The sequence below is a fragment of the Acromyrmex echinatior genome, chromosome 12, assembly GCF_024713525.1.
Source record: "Acromyrmex echinatior isolate Ae372 chromosome 12, ASM2471352v2, whole genome shotgun sequence".
In the NCBI taxonomy this organism is placed as follows: domain Eukaryota; kingdom Metazoa; phylum Arthropoda; class Insecta; order Hymenoptera; family Formicidae; genus Acromyrmex; species Acromyrmex echinatior.
In genome coordinates this window covers 839,407-857,519 of record NC_141863.1, presented here as the reverse complement: position 1 = coordinate 857,519, position 18,113 = coordinate 839,407, and the positions used below count along the sequence as shown (strand labels likewise).

The 18,113-nt window shown below is 28.9% G+C and overlaps 1 protein-coding gene across 1 annotated transcript; it reads left to right on the top strand.

Moving 5' to 3' along the window:
* The first annotated feature begins 14,523 nt into the window (after positions 1 to 14,523).
* Positions 14,524 to 17,567, top strand: LOC105149406 (uncharacterized). Its single transcript, XM_011061790.2, has 3 exons — positions 14,524 to 14,812; positions 15,914 to 16,276; positions 16,437 to 17,567. Exons 1-3 carry the CDS (start codon positions 14,755 to 14,757, stop codon positions 16,742 to 16,744), a joined length of 729 nt encoding a protein of 242 aa, XP_011060092.1. The 5' UTR covers positions 14,524 to 14,754; the 3' UTR covers positions 16,745 to 17,567.
* The last annotated feature ends 546 nt before the right edge of the window (positions 17,568 to 18,113 follow it).

The following is an 18,113-nucleotide window of genomic DNA, read 5'->3' as shown; positions in this document are numbered from 1 at the left end:
AGAGAGAGAGAGAGAGAGAGAGAAGATTTATATATATATATATATATTTAAAATAAAATCTAGAAATTAATTTGAAATATAAACTTGCAGGGATTGGTAAAAAACTAACACGACTTATTTAAAATAAAAAATATAAAACAAATTCCAAGAACTTATTTAAAATATTAAATAAAAAATAAGTTAAAGGAAGTTATTTAAAATAATAAATGCTTGCAATTGTTGAGCAACAGTTGGAAATGAATCATCACAGTCTATATATGTGTTATTAAAACTGATGAGAAATTGATGAAGGCTCAAAACGAGAGTCAAAACATGTCATCTTTTTATTGTAGATATTAGTAAGTGATTCTTTTTAATTTTTAAGTTATTGTGCATAAACAATAATAATATATATAACGCTCGTTTTTTTTTTGCAAAACAAAATATTGTGAAAAATTTTCTGTGCAACAATTAGCGCGCTAGACTCCGATATGCCATTTTTTTTTTATTTGTTTAATCTACAATATATTAGGTGTTGTAAATTTAATTAAATATAATTATTCTAAATAAAACCGACCTTCGACTCTGATACGATTTATTTAAAATATAAAACAAGTTTTTAAAATTTATTTAAAATATGAAATCGTAGGAGTTGGTACAAAAAAAACTTATTTAAAATAAAAAATATAAAATAGATTCCAAAAATTTATTTAAAATATTAAATAAGAAATAGATCAGAAGAAATTATTTAAAATAGTAAATATTAAATGACTTTGACTTTATATTTTTTAAACTTAAAATATATATTAAATAAATTTATTTTATATACGACAGAGCTCTACTTGGTACTCTTGAAGTCATGCGCAAGCAGTGCGGTTCCGGCGAATCGAATGGCGAATGCCGCACCGAGAAAAGGCTTGTTTTCGAGGATAATGCGCAATTTAGCGTGCAACGTCGTTTTTGAAATTTGGTATATTTTATACATTTACGAAATTATGCTATCATGTTTCATTCAAAAGTTATAATCAAAAAATGAAAATTTGACCGATTTTTTAGGACTAATTTTACTTCTTAAATATGTTTAGTTGCTGATAAAAAAAATATATATTACTAAAAATATATATCATCAAAAATCTTTATCCTCTCTATAACACAAGTTTCATTAAAATCAGGGAGAGATACATGGAGCCTTTCCTTTTAGTTGAAACATTCTTCGAAAATGACAAGGTTATCGAGTTGTTTTAATATCATAAGCAAAAAGTTGATCATTACGTTCACGCGCTCATACTTGTAATTACATTGATATATTATTAGTTGATCTTTAGTGTAATTTTATATTTTTTTTTTAAATAGTATTACAGAAGTTTATATTATAAAAATTATGTTGGCGAGATATTCTTGACAAATATTTGTATTTTAATGTTTTTTACTTGTATTTTAATTTAATTACGCAAAACATTTTTTGAATTTTTATAGCCGTATTATAAGACGAAAATAAAAACTAATTGCTAATATATTCAAATAAAAGATATACAAATGTATATATAAGCTTATATATAAGCTATATATATAAGCTTATCTAGATCCTGTAAATTAATTTTATTACATGTTTGAAAGACATTCATTAAGATTGTGACGTTTTTTTTAACTTACTATTAATATATTTGTTCTTTACCCAAGCGGAACAACAAGTTATTATAATATCAAAATAATGTTAAAATAATTCCAAAATATTATTTATGATTTATTTTAATGTCATTTTAATGTTATTGTGATTTGTTGTTCTATCTGGGTGATGTTTGACTCTTAATATAATAAAATATCTGTTCTTTGACAATAGCAAGTTTGTAAGAAAATATTTTTTGGCTTGGATAATGTTTCTGACAATTTTTACTTTTTACACTTGCATATGCAGTAGCAGAAATACGTAAATAAATAATATGTACGTATATCTATTATGTGATATAAATAGGATATTGGAAAAAAAACGCAGTTTAGCAAAGAGAGAATGCTGATACTGAATATAATTTCATGTGAAAAAACTTCTGGTAGAAAATATGCGGTAGAAAGAAAACAAAAAACGAAAAAAAGCAGCGCTACGCAACCAATAAAAGAGTTTCGATTGTCGACAATCGATATATATGCTTTAAGTTCGAATTTACTATTTCCAATATTCCCACTTAAATTCAACTCAATCTTTAAATTTAAGACCTAACTATCACAATAGTAATGTTTATTTTTCGCGACGGGCTTAGTTAGAAAATCAGTGATCATATGTTCAGTTTTAGTGTAATTCAAAACTATATTGCTCTTAAATACTTGTTCATGAACAAAATGGTGTCGAATGTCTATGTGTTTACTTCTGGCGCGATAACAGTCATTCATTGGTAAATCAATTGCGCTCTTATTATCGCTATAAATCCTTGCTTCGCTGCATATATTAAGATTCAACTCTTCAAAAAGATTTCTGAGCCATAGCGCAGCACTGCTGTGCTCAACGACATATACTCGTTAAAAGAGCCACAATGGGTTAGTATTCCATAATACCCGATTACCAAATACCTGGAAGACATAACCAATAACTGATCTTCGATCATCTGGATCGTTTCCCCAATCAGAATCGCAATATCCATTGATTTCATAGGTCTTTGACATTTGAAAAATTTGTTTTACCCTTTTGCTTCCCTGCAAATAACGAAAGATTCTTTTTACTACGCTCCAGTGAGACTGTCCCGCATTAATGTTGTATCGACTGTAAGCGTTAACTACATAATTTATGTCGTGAAATTTGAGCTGCATATAAAAAACTTCCGATGGCTTCTTGGTAGGGAATTCGATCCATATCTGTCTTTTCTTTCACAGATTCAATCTTTGACAATTTCACATTGAGATGGGTGTACTACTTGAATTGCAATCAGACATATTGAATTTTTAAAATCTTATTGATGTATTCTTCTTGAGCTATTATATAATCTGTCCTTTATCTTGCCTTTGCTCAATATGCATGCCAAACACTTGTTGCGCTTCTTCCAAATCCTTCATCTTGTATCTGTTCATTAATTCTTTCTTAATTTGATCTCTTCTCTGAACATTGTTCCAAAAGATAAGGATATTGTCAACGTAGATTGCCACTACAATAATATTTGTAGCAGATATATCGTAGTAAATACACGGATCTGTTTTTGATCTTTTTAATCCAATGTCCTTGAGGCTTTCATTTAACTTCTCGTTCCAAATGCGACTGGCTTGTTTTAATCCGTACATGAATTTTCTTAGACGACAAACCCGTTGATCCTATTGAAATCCTTCTGATTGCAATATATAAATCTCGTGCTTCAGTTCTCCTTGTAAAAATGCTGACAGTATCCATCTGATCTATACGTAAATTCAAATTAACTTCCATTGCCAGAAGGTACCATAACGAACAATTGGAGAGTATGACTCGTCAAAATCAATATCTTTTTTTTTTGAGCACATCATTTAATTACGAGACATGTTTTGTAGATTTCGTTTGTACTGTCTCTCTTTTTTTTTAAATCCATTTACAGTTTAATGATTTTGTCTGAGGGTAAATTCATCAAATCCCATGTTCGATTCTTCAGTAGAACATTGTATTCATGTTGTATTGCTTCCTTCCAGAATTTCGCATTTGCTCTGCTGAAAGCCTTTTCCACTGTTTCAGGATTATCCAATGTTTCGAGATCATCCAATTTTGCAAGATAAACAAAATCTTTATGACGATTAAGTTTTGGTATTCTCTGTGACTGACGAGGTGCTGGTACAGGTTAGCTTTATCTTCCGGATGTGGATCGTCACTATCGCTGCTGTCTTCGGAATGAAGATATTCTTGTGCACTATCAAAATCTTTGTATATCCATCATTTGTAACCTCTTCTTCCTCAGAGCCTGTCATCTTGTTTTTGTTGTTTTTCGAAACTCCCATTGAATCAAGATCGATCAGGAATTGACTGAAGTTTTTTTGTTCTTTCATCTTCTGTGAGTTTGTGCTTTGGTTTTCCATAAATATGACATCTCGACTAATTATTATGTCTTTAGTTGTCTTATTAAATAGTCTATATCCTTTGGTGACGTCGCAATATACAACTATGACACATTCTATTGATTTAGGATCCAGTTTCTGACGTTTTCGCTTCGAAACGTCTACCATTGCTTTGGAATTAAAAATTCGCAAACATTCTATTGGTTTGCATCCGGTCCAAATTTCTTCTAGCGTCTGATCCTTTAAACCTCAAGATGGCGAGCGATTGATAATATATGCAGCTGTATTAATTGCCTCGGCTCAGAACACAATCTAATTTTGCATCAACAAGCAAAGTGTCTTTTCAATCAAGGTACGATTCATTCTCTCTGCCAGGCCATTTTGCTCTGGCGTATAAGGTGCTGATTTCTGATGGATTATACCTACTTCATTTAAAAAAGTTTCAAAAGCTCCGTTTAGGTATTCGGTGCCGTTGTCAATCCTGAATGCTTCGATTTTTTTTATATTGATTTTCAACAAGATTCTTGAATGATTTGAAATGACTTAAAACTTTATCTTTACTTTTAAGTATATAGACGTAAACTTTCCGCAAAAAGTCATCAAAATATTCTAAAAGTTAAAAAATATTTAGCACCTCCGACGGAGTTTACTAACGGCCCACATAAATCTGAGTGAATCAATTTTAGAACTTCTTTAATTCTATTTCTAATGTGTTTAAAGAGCAGTCTCGACTGCTTATTCTTGATGCAAATTTCATGCAGCGTCTAAAGTCCACTTTACTTAGACTTATTCCAAAAACTATACCTTTAACCAACTTTTCAAGACTTCCTTGATCCATGTGACCGAGTCTGCGATGCCATAAATTGCTGTTATTTCCTGATTTGACTAACACAGCATGCTTGCTTCTAGGACGATTCAGTTGTACATATTTCCAACGGCTGCAGTAGCGACCACTTGGTTATGACTATTGAATATTTTACATCCGTCTGAGTCAAAGACCACCTTGTTTCCTCGTTTTGTCATTTCGCTCACTGAAAAAAGATTCGTGACTAAACCTGGAACGTACAAAACATCCTTAACTTTAACAGTGGCAACTGACTCATTTATTGAGACATAAACATTAAATGCATATTGCTTTAACTTTCAATTGGAATTCGTGTTTTATTTGCTATTATAACATCTTTATTCTTTGGTTTATTGACATCCACCATCCAATCACGACATTTAATCATATGTACAGACGCTCTGGAATCAATGTACCATTCATTTTTATCCGTCTCACCAAGTAGCAACGTATTGCACAACAGAGTGGATTGTTGGATGAATCATTTTTTTCCTTTGCAAACAACTTCTTGTCAATATTTTGTTCATTATTTTTCTTACTGCGACAATCCTTAGCAAAATGTCCATGTTTGTTACACTCAAAGCATCTGGGACCTTTCCGCTGTTGTGATGTATACTTTGAAAGAAGATTTCATGTAAGCGCTGACTTCGTTTTGTCCGGAATATTTTTTACATCCTGCAACAATTTAGTTTTAATTGAATCCGAGGTAATCAACATATCTGAATTCTCGAGTCCTAGAATTATGGGCTTGTAGTTTTCCGGAAGTCCTGCTAACATCAACGCGCTGATCCATTCATCGTTGATTTTCATATCAACTCGTTACTCGTCAACAAAACATATATTAAAAACATTTATATACATAAATTAAGTTAATTTTATCATCTAAAAATTATGAGTGTAGTGTAAGAAATTTAGAGGAAATTGGCAGACAAGCTATTAGCGTTAGGACTGTATGGCTCAGTGGCAAGACGAAAGTCTACCAACTCGGAGGAGAGACTAGGTCTCGAGACTCGGAGCGCCCTGAAATTTTTCTTGTGTTGTCGCTTATTTCTTACAGTAGTTTGACCACGTTTACAATTGATCACTTCTTCACAACGCTTGAACAGTGGAAAATACTTTCTATATACCAGTTTCTGTGAGTGGATGTGGTAATTTTATTTTACTTTTAATACATCCTGAAATAGTCCTGAAAGTCCTAAAGTAGTCCTAAATATATCCTAAATACATCCTATACATTATAATAAACTTACTCCTTTTAGATATTAAAACAAATGTACTAGGGAAGACCGAGGATAGTTCATATAGTTTTTCTTAATTAATTCTTTATCTGTAATTAATAAATGAAATATAAATTGCAAGAGAATTTTTCAATAGCTACATGCTTAAACAACACAGAAATTATATTTTTAATTTGATAGTATGATTATCTTTGTATTAACGGAAAATATAAGATAAGATAACAGTAATAATAAACGACATTTGGAATCAGTCATTGTTACAGACCCAAATTTTAAAATAGAGTGCATATAATTAAAGAAACTATAAAAGAAAACATGCATAACATAACTTTACTAATCATTTTTATATAATATGTGTATAATACATAATTATTATGATATATAAGATGTATAAATTTAAATATTTAATAAGAGGCAATTAAATCTTATATAACACATATAAAAAATAAGAGCATAAAAAACCACAGCACAAGTTATAGTTTGTGATATTTAATTATTATTACATTCAATAAAACATTAAACGTTTCGGCCACAATCTGGCCATCTTCAGTAATTCAATAATATTCTTAAAACGCAGAGTTACATCTAGTTGACATTAAATTCAACAGTCGAGAGTTGTAATTAAATAAACATGTTCTTTTGTATGTTCTATTGTATTGAAGATGCTTCATGCAGTAATGTTACACGGTCAATTGTCATATCAAGAAAAGTGTAGAACAAGAATTTCCTGATTCTAAATAAAATTGTATATATTAAAATCTTCTAGTCAGAATATAAAGAAAAAGAATCATTACCTGTTTTACAGCAAAAAAACCAAACGATGAATCTCGAATATTTCTTTTACACAGTTAGAATTTTGTCGTGACATTATGTGTTGTTATTTGTCCTATCATATATTTTACCACTATTTATATATCTGAGTCAAAATTTTTAGAAAGTTCTAGAATTGTTTATTAACAGAAAGAGACATCCTTTTTTAGAAGAGGAAAATAAACCTCAGGCAAACCTTCCGTGTCACTTTGCTTATTGATACCACTTGTTTGTCTTTTTATATGTATCATTTCCGAAATTCTTCTTTTCGCTAAAGATTGTTCTCTATCTAAAATTCTTACTTGTATATTATCCCAATCTAATTCATGCATCTCATTCATACGGTGACGTGAGACCACAGAAATTTCGGAAGAAGGTTTTCTTATATCAGCCTTATGTTCTTTAATCCGAGTTTTTAATATCCTTTTGGTTTGGCCAACATAAGAAGATTCACAGTTTAAGCAATTAATTTTATAAACTACTCCGCATTGGTCATCTTTAGGCAAGGCATCCTTTCCTGTCTTAATAAATGTATTCAATTTATTCATTGGTTTATAAGCTATATTAAAACCGTACATATGTGAAAGTTTTTTAAATTTTTCCGAAACTTTGCCCAAATATGGTAACGTGAAAAATTTTTTAGAAGTAACATTAGAGTCACATTCATTATTAATTTCTTTAAGATTTTTATCTAAATTAGTTCTGTTTTCCAACGTTTTAATTCTATTATTTATTGTAGAAAATATAAACTTTAAAGGATAACCATTACTCAGAAACGTGTGAATTAATTCAGAGATGTTTTTTTCATGAAATATAGGATGGGATAAGAATAGAATTATATCAAATTGCCCAATAATAACTCCCCTTTTATGTTCTAACGGATGATTCGAAAAATAATTCAGATATCTCCCAGAATTGGTAGGTTTTTTATAAATATCGAAGATGATATTTCCTTCCTGTCTCATTAATTTAACATCTAGGAAATGTATGCCGTTATCATCGCCAAAGTCCACAGTAAATTTAAGCCTTTCGTGATATGAGTTAAACATTCTAGAACTTCTTCAACTTTTTCTTTGTGTATAGCTAATACAATATCATCCACATAACGAAAATAAAACGATAAATTAATGTTATTCTTGGTAATGATTTCTTGTTCAAAATCTTGTAAAACAATATTCGCCAGTATGGGGGACAAAGGAGAACCCATTGGCATGCCAAAAATCTGTTTAAATATTTTATTATCAAAACTAAAAAATGTAGAATTAATTATAATCATAATTGCTTTGATAAATTCATGTAAAGGAATCGAAGTCTTATTCTCCATAAGATTCCACCTGCGTTCAATGCTTTTTGATACTAATTCGGTCGGAATATTCGTGTACATGGAGACCACGTCAAATGATATAATACTAAAATTTGTATCAATTGCTTTTCCATTGAGTTTATTTACTAAATCAAAGCTGTTTTTAACGAAACTGAAATTTGTTATATTATTATTGTCAATGATTTCCTTTAAGAAAGTCGCCAGTGGATAAAAAGCACTATTAATACAACTGACAATCAATCTCAAAGGGTGACCTTCTTTGTGAATTTTTGGCAAACCGTAAGATCTCGGAAGTTCGCCGTCCGAAACGTACAATTTTTTATATAAATTAGAATCAATGTACCCCTTATTTTTCCAACTTTTTAATAATTTACCAATTTCAACAGTTATTTTCTTCGTGGGATCTTTTTTGATTGACTCATATGTAGTATGATCATTAAGAATTTCATACATTTTTTCTTTATAGCTATCACGACTCATAATTACGGTGGTATTCCCTTTATCCGCTCTAGTAATCAAAATATCAAGATTCTCTGAGATGAATCGCTTAACCTCTCTTACACCTTCGTATAAAATTGAATTTTCACAAGATTTACTATTACAATTCTTAATAGCTTTAAGAATTTGGACAGTTTCGTTCCTAACATTTTTTTGCGTTTCATCATCAGCCCTGAAAAGATTATATTCCACGTGTTTGATGAACTCACGTGTGATACCATCCTTACTAATCACGTTATTAGGCAAATTAAACTGTTGACCTAATTGTAGTAAGGCTAAGGCTTTATCTGAAACTTTAGCATTGCTCAGATTTATCAGCCATTGTTTATTAATATTACTTATATCAAAATTGCTATTAAAACTTTCAGGAGTGATATTAATCTTGTATGATGAATGAATTTTGTCAGGATTCAAAAATCTAAATCTTATATAAGATTATAACATCATTTGTCATCGTTGTGCTGAGGTTTCTCGCAGAAATTTGTGGCATGCCTGATGTATGCGATAGGAAATGATAAGATATGCTTTAGTCGAAAATTTTCCACTGGGCCTGATCAGGAAGCGATATAATATGTTCTATGCGTTTCGCGGGTTTCCTCCGTGTCCAGATCCATTTTTGGAATGTCAATGTTGCGTGAATCTTGCAGTTCACTTCATCAGGACGAGGAGCAGCCTGATACTGAATTGTTCTTCCGGGCCATTCTGTTATTTTACGCTACTTGTTGGAGTGGTGGAAAGATAGAAGAGAATTATATTAGGTGCGTAATTAAGTTCTCGCTGTTATTTTGATGAAAGTGCCATCAAAATAACAGCGAGAACTTAGTTGCGCACCTAATATATGGATGGAGGGAGAGGTGGGAAAAACTGGTCTTCAATAATCAGTTTTTATACTTTCCAAGAAAGTATAGAGAACTCATAAAAGTACAAAAAACAATCTAAATAGAGATAATGGCTACAATATAAATAAAATATGGAAAACTATTCTCCCGTTTATTGAAGATCAATTAATTCCTCCCCCCCCCTCCACCCATCTACAATTCTCTCCTTTCCCCCCACCACTCCAACAAGTAGCGTAATATAAAAGGAACAGCTCGGAAGAACAGCTCAGTTTCAAGCTGCTTCTCACCCTGATAAAGTGGATTGCAAGGTTCATAAAATGTTGGCATTTCAAGACTGGATCTGAACACGAAGGAAACTCTCAAAAAGCATAATCTTTATACAGAAAGCATCAGCGGAAGAATATTAACTTTCAAGAATATAAACTTTTTCCTTTAGCAAAATTGCTTCCAATAAATAATTTATGCGCTTATTTATTAACTTCAACCTGCTCTCCTTCAAAAACTACTTAACTAGAAAATGGCGCGACATATCATGAGGCCCTGACCGTGTAATTTTAAGGCATGCCTTGTTAAGGCCATCCTGATTAGGTCCTCATCATTACAAAGTCGGGCTAACCATAGTACAGCTGGAAGTTGTAAATAATTTAATCAGGTCCTGATAAGAACTTGATATACATGATTGTATATTGCCTTATCGGCAATATATTATATTTAAATAAATATATATTTAAATATTTAAATATAATATTTAAATATATAAATAAAATAAAAAATAATTTTAAAAAATAAAAAATAATTGATAAAAAGAAATTAAATAAAATTAATTTTTCTTTAAATTAAAATATTTTCTTTATCATCAATAGCATGAAAAACAACTGATGAAAGATCGAGGGCATGAAGATCAATTAAGGAAGTAGAGCATCACAAATTGTGATAATCATTTGTTATAAGGAGCATATTCAGAATATACATAAGTATAAAATAAAACTTCCATTATGTGCATTCTATACAAATTATTTACACTAAGAATCCATTTCTGACGTGTTCACATATTATTTAATAATTTGTTATTATTTACAATTATGGATACTAAAAGATTACGATGAGTATGGTGGTAATTCTTTTATTGAAGCAGAGTCTGAAGGATTCATTTGACAAGATTGAAATATTAACTGAGGTACTTGAATAAAAATTTATTACTATAAATACATATATGTGTAATAAGTAATAATAAGATTCTATAAGAATAAAACAAAATAGAACAATTGAAGAGCTAAGAGCCAGTTATGTAATAAAGAATGTTTAATTTAAAAACATAAAAATAAAAATAATTACAAACGTTTCGACGCCGATCGGATCATTCTCAATTACAATAAATACATTATAATTATAAAATTATTGGAAATCTATAAAATATTGCTTCGTAATAGTATTCTCCTTACTTTATTTCCTTACTATAATATTGCAAGTCAATGAATTAAAATAGTCAAATTGATCGTCGAAAAATTCATAGCAGTAATGCAGTAATAATCTTATTAAATGAAATGTTGATAGTCAATGAATAAATAAACGCAAAAAAATTCATCGTGGTGATACACAGTAGTTGTTTTCTTAAGAATTCGTCGGAGCAAGATTGCAAATGAAGTAAAGAGCAAGTGATTTCGACGATGTCGGATAATGTAATAACATTTGTGTATATTATCATATACATATAATATTTGTGTATATTATCATATACACAATATAATAATCATATAATAATCTAATTTCACAAATTCTTAAGTTTACGGTGAATAAACTGAACTGAACAAATGAAAAGAATGGATATGGCATTGTTCGTGGATGTATCGCGTTGGTCCGTATTTAGAGGACTGATTGGATTCTTTGAGGAGAAACTTGTAACATATATATAAATTCTGTTTTATGATAGATATAATTATTGATATCCTTGACGATTCAGTCATGCATAATAATAATTTGTAATATAGCATTTGTCTTATCATCTTCGTAGGAGATGATAAGATAAATGCTATATTACAAAACTTAAAAATATATAAACAAACATCTAGTGTAAAAATTGTTAGATATGATTGGATCGAAAAATGTTTGGAAAAAGCCAATTGCTGTAACATTACTGATTACCTGATTGATTAATAAAAGTGTTGATTAATAAAATATTGCTAAAATATGGTTTTATTCCCTCTTCTTTTTTGTATCTAAAATTATTAAGATTCTAAAAAAAAAACATTAACATCTTTAAGTAATCTTTTGCTCTTAATTTTCCTTTAGGCTGATCGTCCGAACATACAAACCCCATCGTTCTTTGGAAATTATTCTACAGCTTCAGCTTAGCCGAAAGAATAATATTCACAAATATAAATGAAACTGTGAACATATCTGCTACAATTTTCAATGAATTTGTGAAACTGGATCTTAGTCCAGTGAGTATAAATTTCCTCATAATATACAATATTTTTGCGCGTTAATGAATCCGAATGTGGCCGCAGAATTTGCGTAGTACGTCAAGTTTTCAAGATAAATAGGGTTTTATGTCGAAAAAATAACGTTTTTGGCCATTTTTGACTGTTTTAAAAAATTACTAAAGCTTTATCAAAATTCATTCATAAAGTGATGATATTGATAAAAATTTTGATGAAACTGTGGTAACTTTTTAAAACAGCCATGAAAATGGCCAAAAACGTTATTTTTAGTACAGTACAGAATTGTGTATTTATGGTGTATAATAAGCTATCAAGAATAAAAAAAGCTGGTTTTTACTAATTATCACAAATTAATAAATTTTGAACGTTTTAAGACTATACAATTGCGACGTCGTATTTTAAGATCTTACATGTATAAAGAATTGTTATTGGACATATTATTACTGTCTATATTCATCGCACATAATGATTGGAAAAAGATTTCTAATTTTAGCATTTGCAGATTTTGTGGAAAATGTCTTACAGAAAAATATTAGGTGTTGGAATTAATTCGTAGCGTTTTTAATGAAAGAATGTTATTTATTTCACATGAGCATTAAAAAATACATTAATGAAAGTACTTCCCATCACTTGTAAAACGCTACGAATTAATTCCAACACCTAATACAAAATAAATTGTTCACTTTGTTTTATTATTGATACATTATTTTGAATAATAAAATCATCTAAAAACATACAAAATATACGGAAGGATTGTTAATCCTTCAAAGATAACGCCAAAACCTGTAACACAGTTAAAATTAAGAGGTATTCGCAAATTGATTTACAAACTAACGAAAAACTGTGAATACAGTTTTCTTTATAAAAGTACATAGATTCAATTTTTTAGATTTACTTTTGCGATTTTATTTTTAATATATATAACATTTCTGAAATTGTATGTCAATTTATTTATAAAATTGTGTATTTGTAAAATTAATTGAATATAATTATTACTTTTATTAATAATATAAATTTTTAGGCGCGAGTGCGCGCGCGCGCGCGTGTGTATACATGAAGTTCTTTTATTTAAATAGAATATTTATTTATTACTATGTACTATTATGTATGTTGCAAGTGTTAATTATTGTGTTTTTAAAAAGGCTTATTTTTATTCTCTTTGTGAAAAAAAATACTATTGATACGTATTGACATGAATGCGATCTTTTCTTTGAATTATTAATTGTCAAAAAGAGAAAAAGAAAGATTAACTTTTGAAGCAATGCGAAGATGACACATATATTATGCCTGCGCATAAGTTTTTAGGATTTTATAAGTGATTTCGCTCATTTAAATTAAAAAAAAACAAGATATATTAGGTGTTGGAATTAATTCGTAGCGTTTTACAAGTGATGGGAAGTACTTTCATTAATGTATTTTTTAATGCTCATGTGAAATAAATAACATTCTTTCATTAAAAAACGCTACGAATTAATTCCAACACCTAATACTTTTTTAATCAAAGTATTTTCCTTTATTTGTGTTATAACTCTAAACCATCTTTTAGGCAATAAATGAATTTCTAGAATGAAGAAAGATAGATATTTTGATGCAATAAAATCGTCAATTTGTCTCCATACTTTAGCTTTATTTTTAAATCGCATAATAGAAAGATATATAGTTTTGCATTAATTGAAATAGGTAAAAATTGGAACCGACAAGGTCTGGACTTATACGTTGGACTTTCAATTCAAGTTCTAATAAAATGTTTCTAATCGCGGAAGTAACATGTGGCCGAGCCATGTGTCACAAAGCAAAATAACTTTTCGATTTCCTTTCCAAGTTCAGAGCCTTTTTATATAAATTTCTTTGCTCAAACGGTATAATTAATTAGAATGCATTGCAATAATCGTTTCGTTCGATTTGAGAAACTATTTAAGAACACGTTCTTCTAATCCCTAAATGTAGAATTTCATGACCATAGATATTATGCTATCGAAGAAAACTATTTTGCATTTAATTATTGCTTTTTGAGTTTATTTAATTTTAATTTTAATTATTTTATTAGGGTTACTATAATATATCTATTTTTTTTACAATATCATTAATTACTATTTTTCACAAAAATTTTTTTTTGTCGGGCATGCAGATGTTGTTGATTAACACATTGAATAATTGAAATCGAATTTGTACATAAGAGAATCAATCAATTAGAATTCTTCTTTTCCTCCCATTTCGTATAAAAGAAGAATTTTGATTGATTGATTTTCTTTTGCATTATGTGTTATATGGTATATGTTATGCAAAAGTTTGTGCTACGGCTATAAACGTATGATTAACAATAAGCTATTTCATCAATGCTACGACAGATGACTGAGCTGCATTTTTAGCGAAAAAAGTATTTAATTCTTTGTCTCCATTTTTTGCTGTGACGTAATTTGTTATTAAGATTATTTTCACTTCGAAACCTTTGGAACCAAGATTGACATACGTTCAAATATAGTATGCTCCTAGGTCTCACATACTATATTATATTAAAAATATTTAGGGTGTCACACGTAAATTTAAATACAAGTTATCTAATAATACAAATGTAAAAAAATTGAAAAATTTTATCTATTTAGATTTCAGCGCTATCTATCTTTGACCCCAGAAACTTACATATAGTCCCATATATATAAGCTTGATGAGTTGCATAAATCAGTCTTGTTCTTGGCCTTTGTCATACATCTAATAAGATTGTTATATAATATTATAATTCTAGAAAATATTATTTCACAAAAGGACCATTTTGGTTTAAAACATGTTTGCTATTATTTTTACTCTTGCACTTATAACAGTACATGTTGGGGCGGAAATACGTAAGTAAATAACAGATATTTATTAGTTACTGTTTTATTAATTATCTTTGTTACTGTATATGCAAGATCTTATATCATTGAAAAGAAGGTTATTATGATTTCTTTCTCCGTCCACAAAAGTTCAAACGAATAAAATATTTTCAAATTAGGTACTTTATTTTAATGTTTAAATGAAAGATTTTTAATAATTTTAATTTAAGATGTAAAAACATTACGACAATAATTATTATACAGTACAATATATTAGCAATGCAAATTGCGTATTTAGTACATGCATCGCATGTAGAATATGCGTTAGATAGTAATAATGCGAAGGACATATGTGTGAAAAAGAACTTCAGATGAAAAGAAGCCATTTTCATCATAGTTCTTGGATAATTAATCAAAGCACAGTGGTATTAACTTCTACAGTAATTGCTTGTCGAACATTTATCTACGAATTTAATGGAATGGCAATATAAGAACGTTTTTATAATGAATACATAAGAATTTTTTTAATTTCCGCAATATAACTTATGTATCTTGTAGACTTGATTTGTTATTAAGTGCAATCGCTTGTAACAGGTTTATTAGTGTCGACAAATTAAAAGAAATATAATACGGAATATTTTCTAATATCTAAACTGTATAATAAAAATATTAAATGAAAATTTTATGATTTAGATTATATTTGCAAATCTTTTATCTACTTATTTTATTATTAATTATCATCCTGCATTTTTCTCTTTTTTCTTTTTCCATGTTCTCTTTTAAATTATTAAAAAAGGTTATACATTAAGTTTTTAAAGATTATATTAATTTTATATTATAACGCGCAGTTTCATACTAGTGAAGGCATTAAAATAATATTGTGCTGCAGATTGTACATTATTTTGAAGTGTATTTTTACACATGATGTAAAATAACAGGTATAAAATTGCGCATAATGGCAATAGTAACACTGAAAACAGCCAATTGAATTTGAGCCTATGCACTAATTGCGCATCCGTGGAAATGTTACACCTGTTTTGTTACATTATGATTTCATCTTTTCTATATTTATGTGACTGGTAATTATCTAAAAAGTGTTTAATTAAGAAAAATTATGTAAACTTTTTATAGCCTCCTACATTCAAGTATGCGGCCGTAGAGATCCGAATCTTGATCAGTGTATCATAAATAACATCGATAATTTGAAAGGAAGGCTCTGCGATGGAATTCCAGAATTGGGCATTCCGTCAGGAAATCCGTATACTTTTGATGAACTACTCATTACAGACGGGCCTAACGCCAAAATTTATATTAGAGATGCAAAAATAATGGGAATGTGTGATTTTGTCGTAAAATCCTTTTACGCGGATATCGACAGACTCCACTTCGAAGCTGAAATAATATTTAAACAGGTCGAAATAAATACCACTTATGATTTTAACGTACGTTTATTGGTGCCTATTGCCTACAAAGGACCGATTTACTTAACCTTAGGTATGCAAAGGTATCTCAATGTATTAAAAAATAAGACAAAAAGGAACTTTAATATTTAATTTAATTTTTTAATATTTAAGTTATCTTTTTAATATTTAATTTAATATTTAAATTTTTTTATTTTATACCTTCATCGCAAATATTATATTATAATTTGCAGATAACGTAGGAGCAAAAGCAGATATAGATATAAATCTGACAACTAGAGACAGCAAAAGATATGTATATTTATCAAAGCTGAAGATCAATATTGATTTCAAAAATTATAACATTAAATATGACGTGGACAATTCGGATTTAGCACAATTCTACGAAATTATTAAGAATTTTGTAGGCAATAATCGAGAAGAGATTATTAAAATTCTTAAACCAGTTATAGAAGCGGAGATCTCCAGACGGATTATCTTGATTTCTAATAATATAGTTAAACAATTTACTTACGAAGAGCTCTTCCCCGATAGAACATAAAAATATAAAAATTGTCACGTTACTATATTTGTGATCAGGAACGGAGACTTTTGATTTTTCGGGATGTGGAGTACCTTAACCAAACGGGGGGGGATTTCAAAATAAAAATTTTATCTCTTTTATTGTATGTACGAAATATATTTCCATACATATATACCGTACTCTATAACATTGGCTCACTACATCTCCAATGTATGCCAATGTTTAACTAATGTTTCGCCAACGAATTGTACTACTCGGATAATCAAGTGCTGATTTTTTTGTCAAATTACTCAAAATTTTTTAAAAAATTAACATATAATACCCAGAATTCTGGAATTCTGGAATTGTGGAATTCAACACATTCTGGAGGATGTGGAAAACTCCAGATTCTTCATAAGAAAATCTCCGTCTATGTTTGTAATTCATTTAAAGTTTTAAAGAATAATTACTCATTATTTTTAATAGCGTAAGAAATGTACGTATATAAATATATATATATTAGAATATGATTTATTTTACTCTATCACTTTATAATAATAATAATTACATTGTATGACATATATAAAAAAATTATTTATAGCCCTACCAAAGGAATAAAAGATTTAAAATAAATTTATTTGAAATGATATCATTATATAGTATTAAACATAATATTGTTGTTTTTAGCAATATAGGTATTATTTATAATTACAAAGAATTTATTTTCTACAATTTATTATTATATTATTATGATATTATTGTACTGCATGAGGTACAACAAATTTGTCTTAATGAAAGAGTGCCTTAAATTAAATGTACCATTCGATTTTTTAAATAAATTAAAAGTATCAACAATAATAAAGTTGACCGTTGTGAGTATATTATCTAAATACGAAACGCCACTTGACAATCAAAGTTATATGTTGAACTACGATTAATTCGTAATACATATACGTACTCTTATTTAAATAAATTTATTTTAGAAATATAATTGCGCGCCGTCAGTTATAGTCAGACTTTAATGCTTCAGATTGTGTTGAAAATCTGAGTAATAAAGATGGAATTACATGCTCGATTTCTTGAATAACATCTATACAGTGCCTGCTCTGATGTATGCTAGAATTCGTTCATGCATTGAGTGCTGCATTCTGCATGTATATGATTTTTATGTTCATTATGTTTTACTTCATAGCTTATTTTCTTACATGCACCAATCAAAAGAAACAATTGTTAAACAAGGCGCAATCATATTTCTAAAATAAATTCATTTAGGTAAAAATATTAAGTTTTTATAGAACGACATAGGATTAAATATTATCTCTTCGTGAAAAAAGGTGCAATGTAGAAAATATTTTATGCATGAATATGTATAAATGTACATAAATATTCATAAACATGTATAATATAT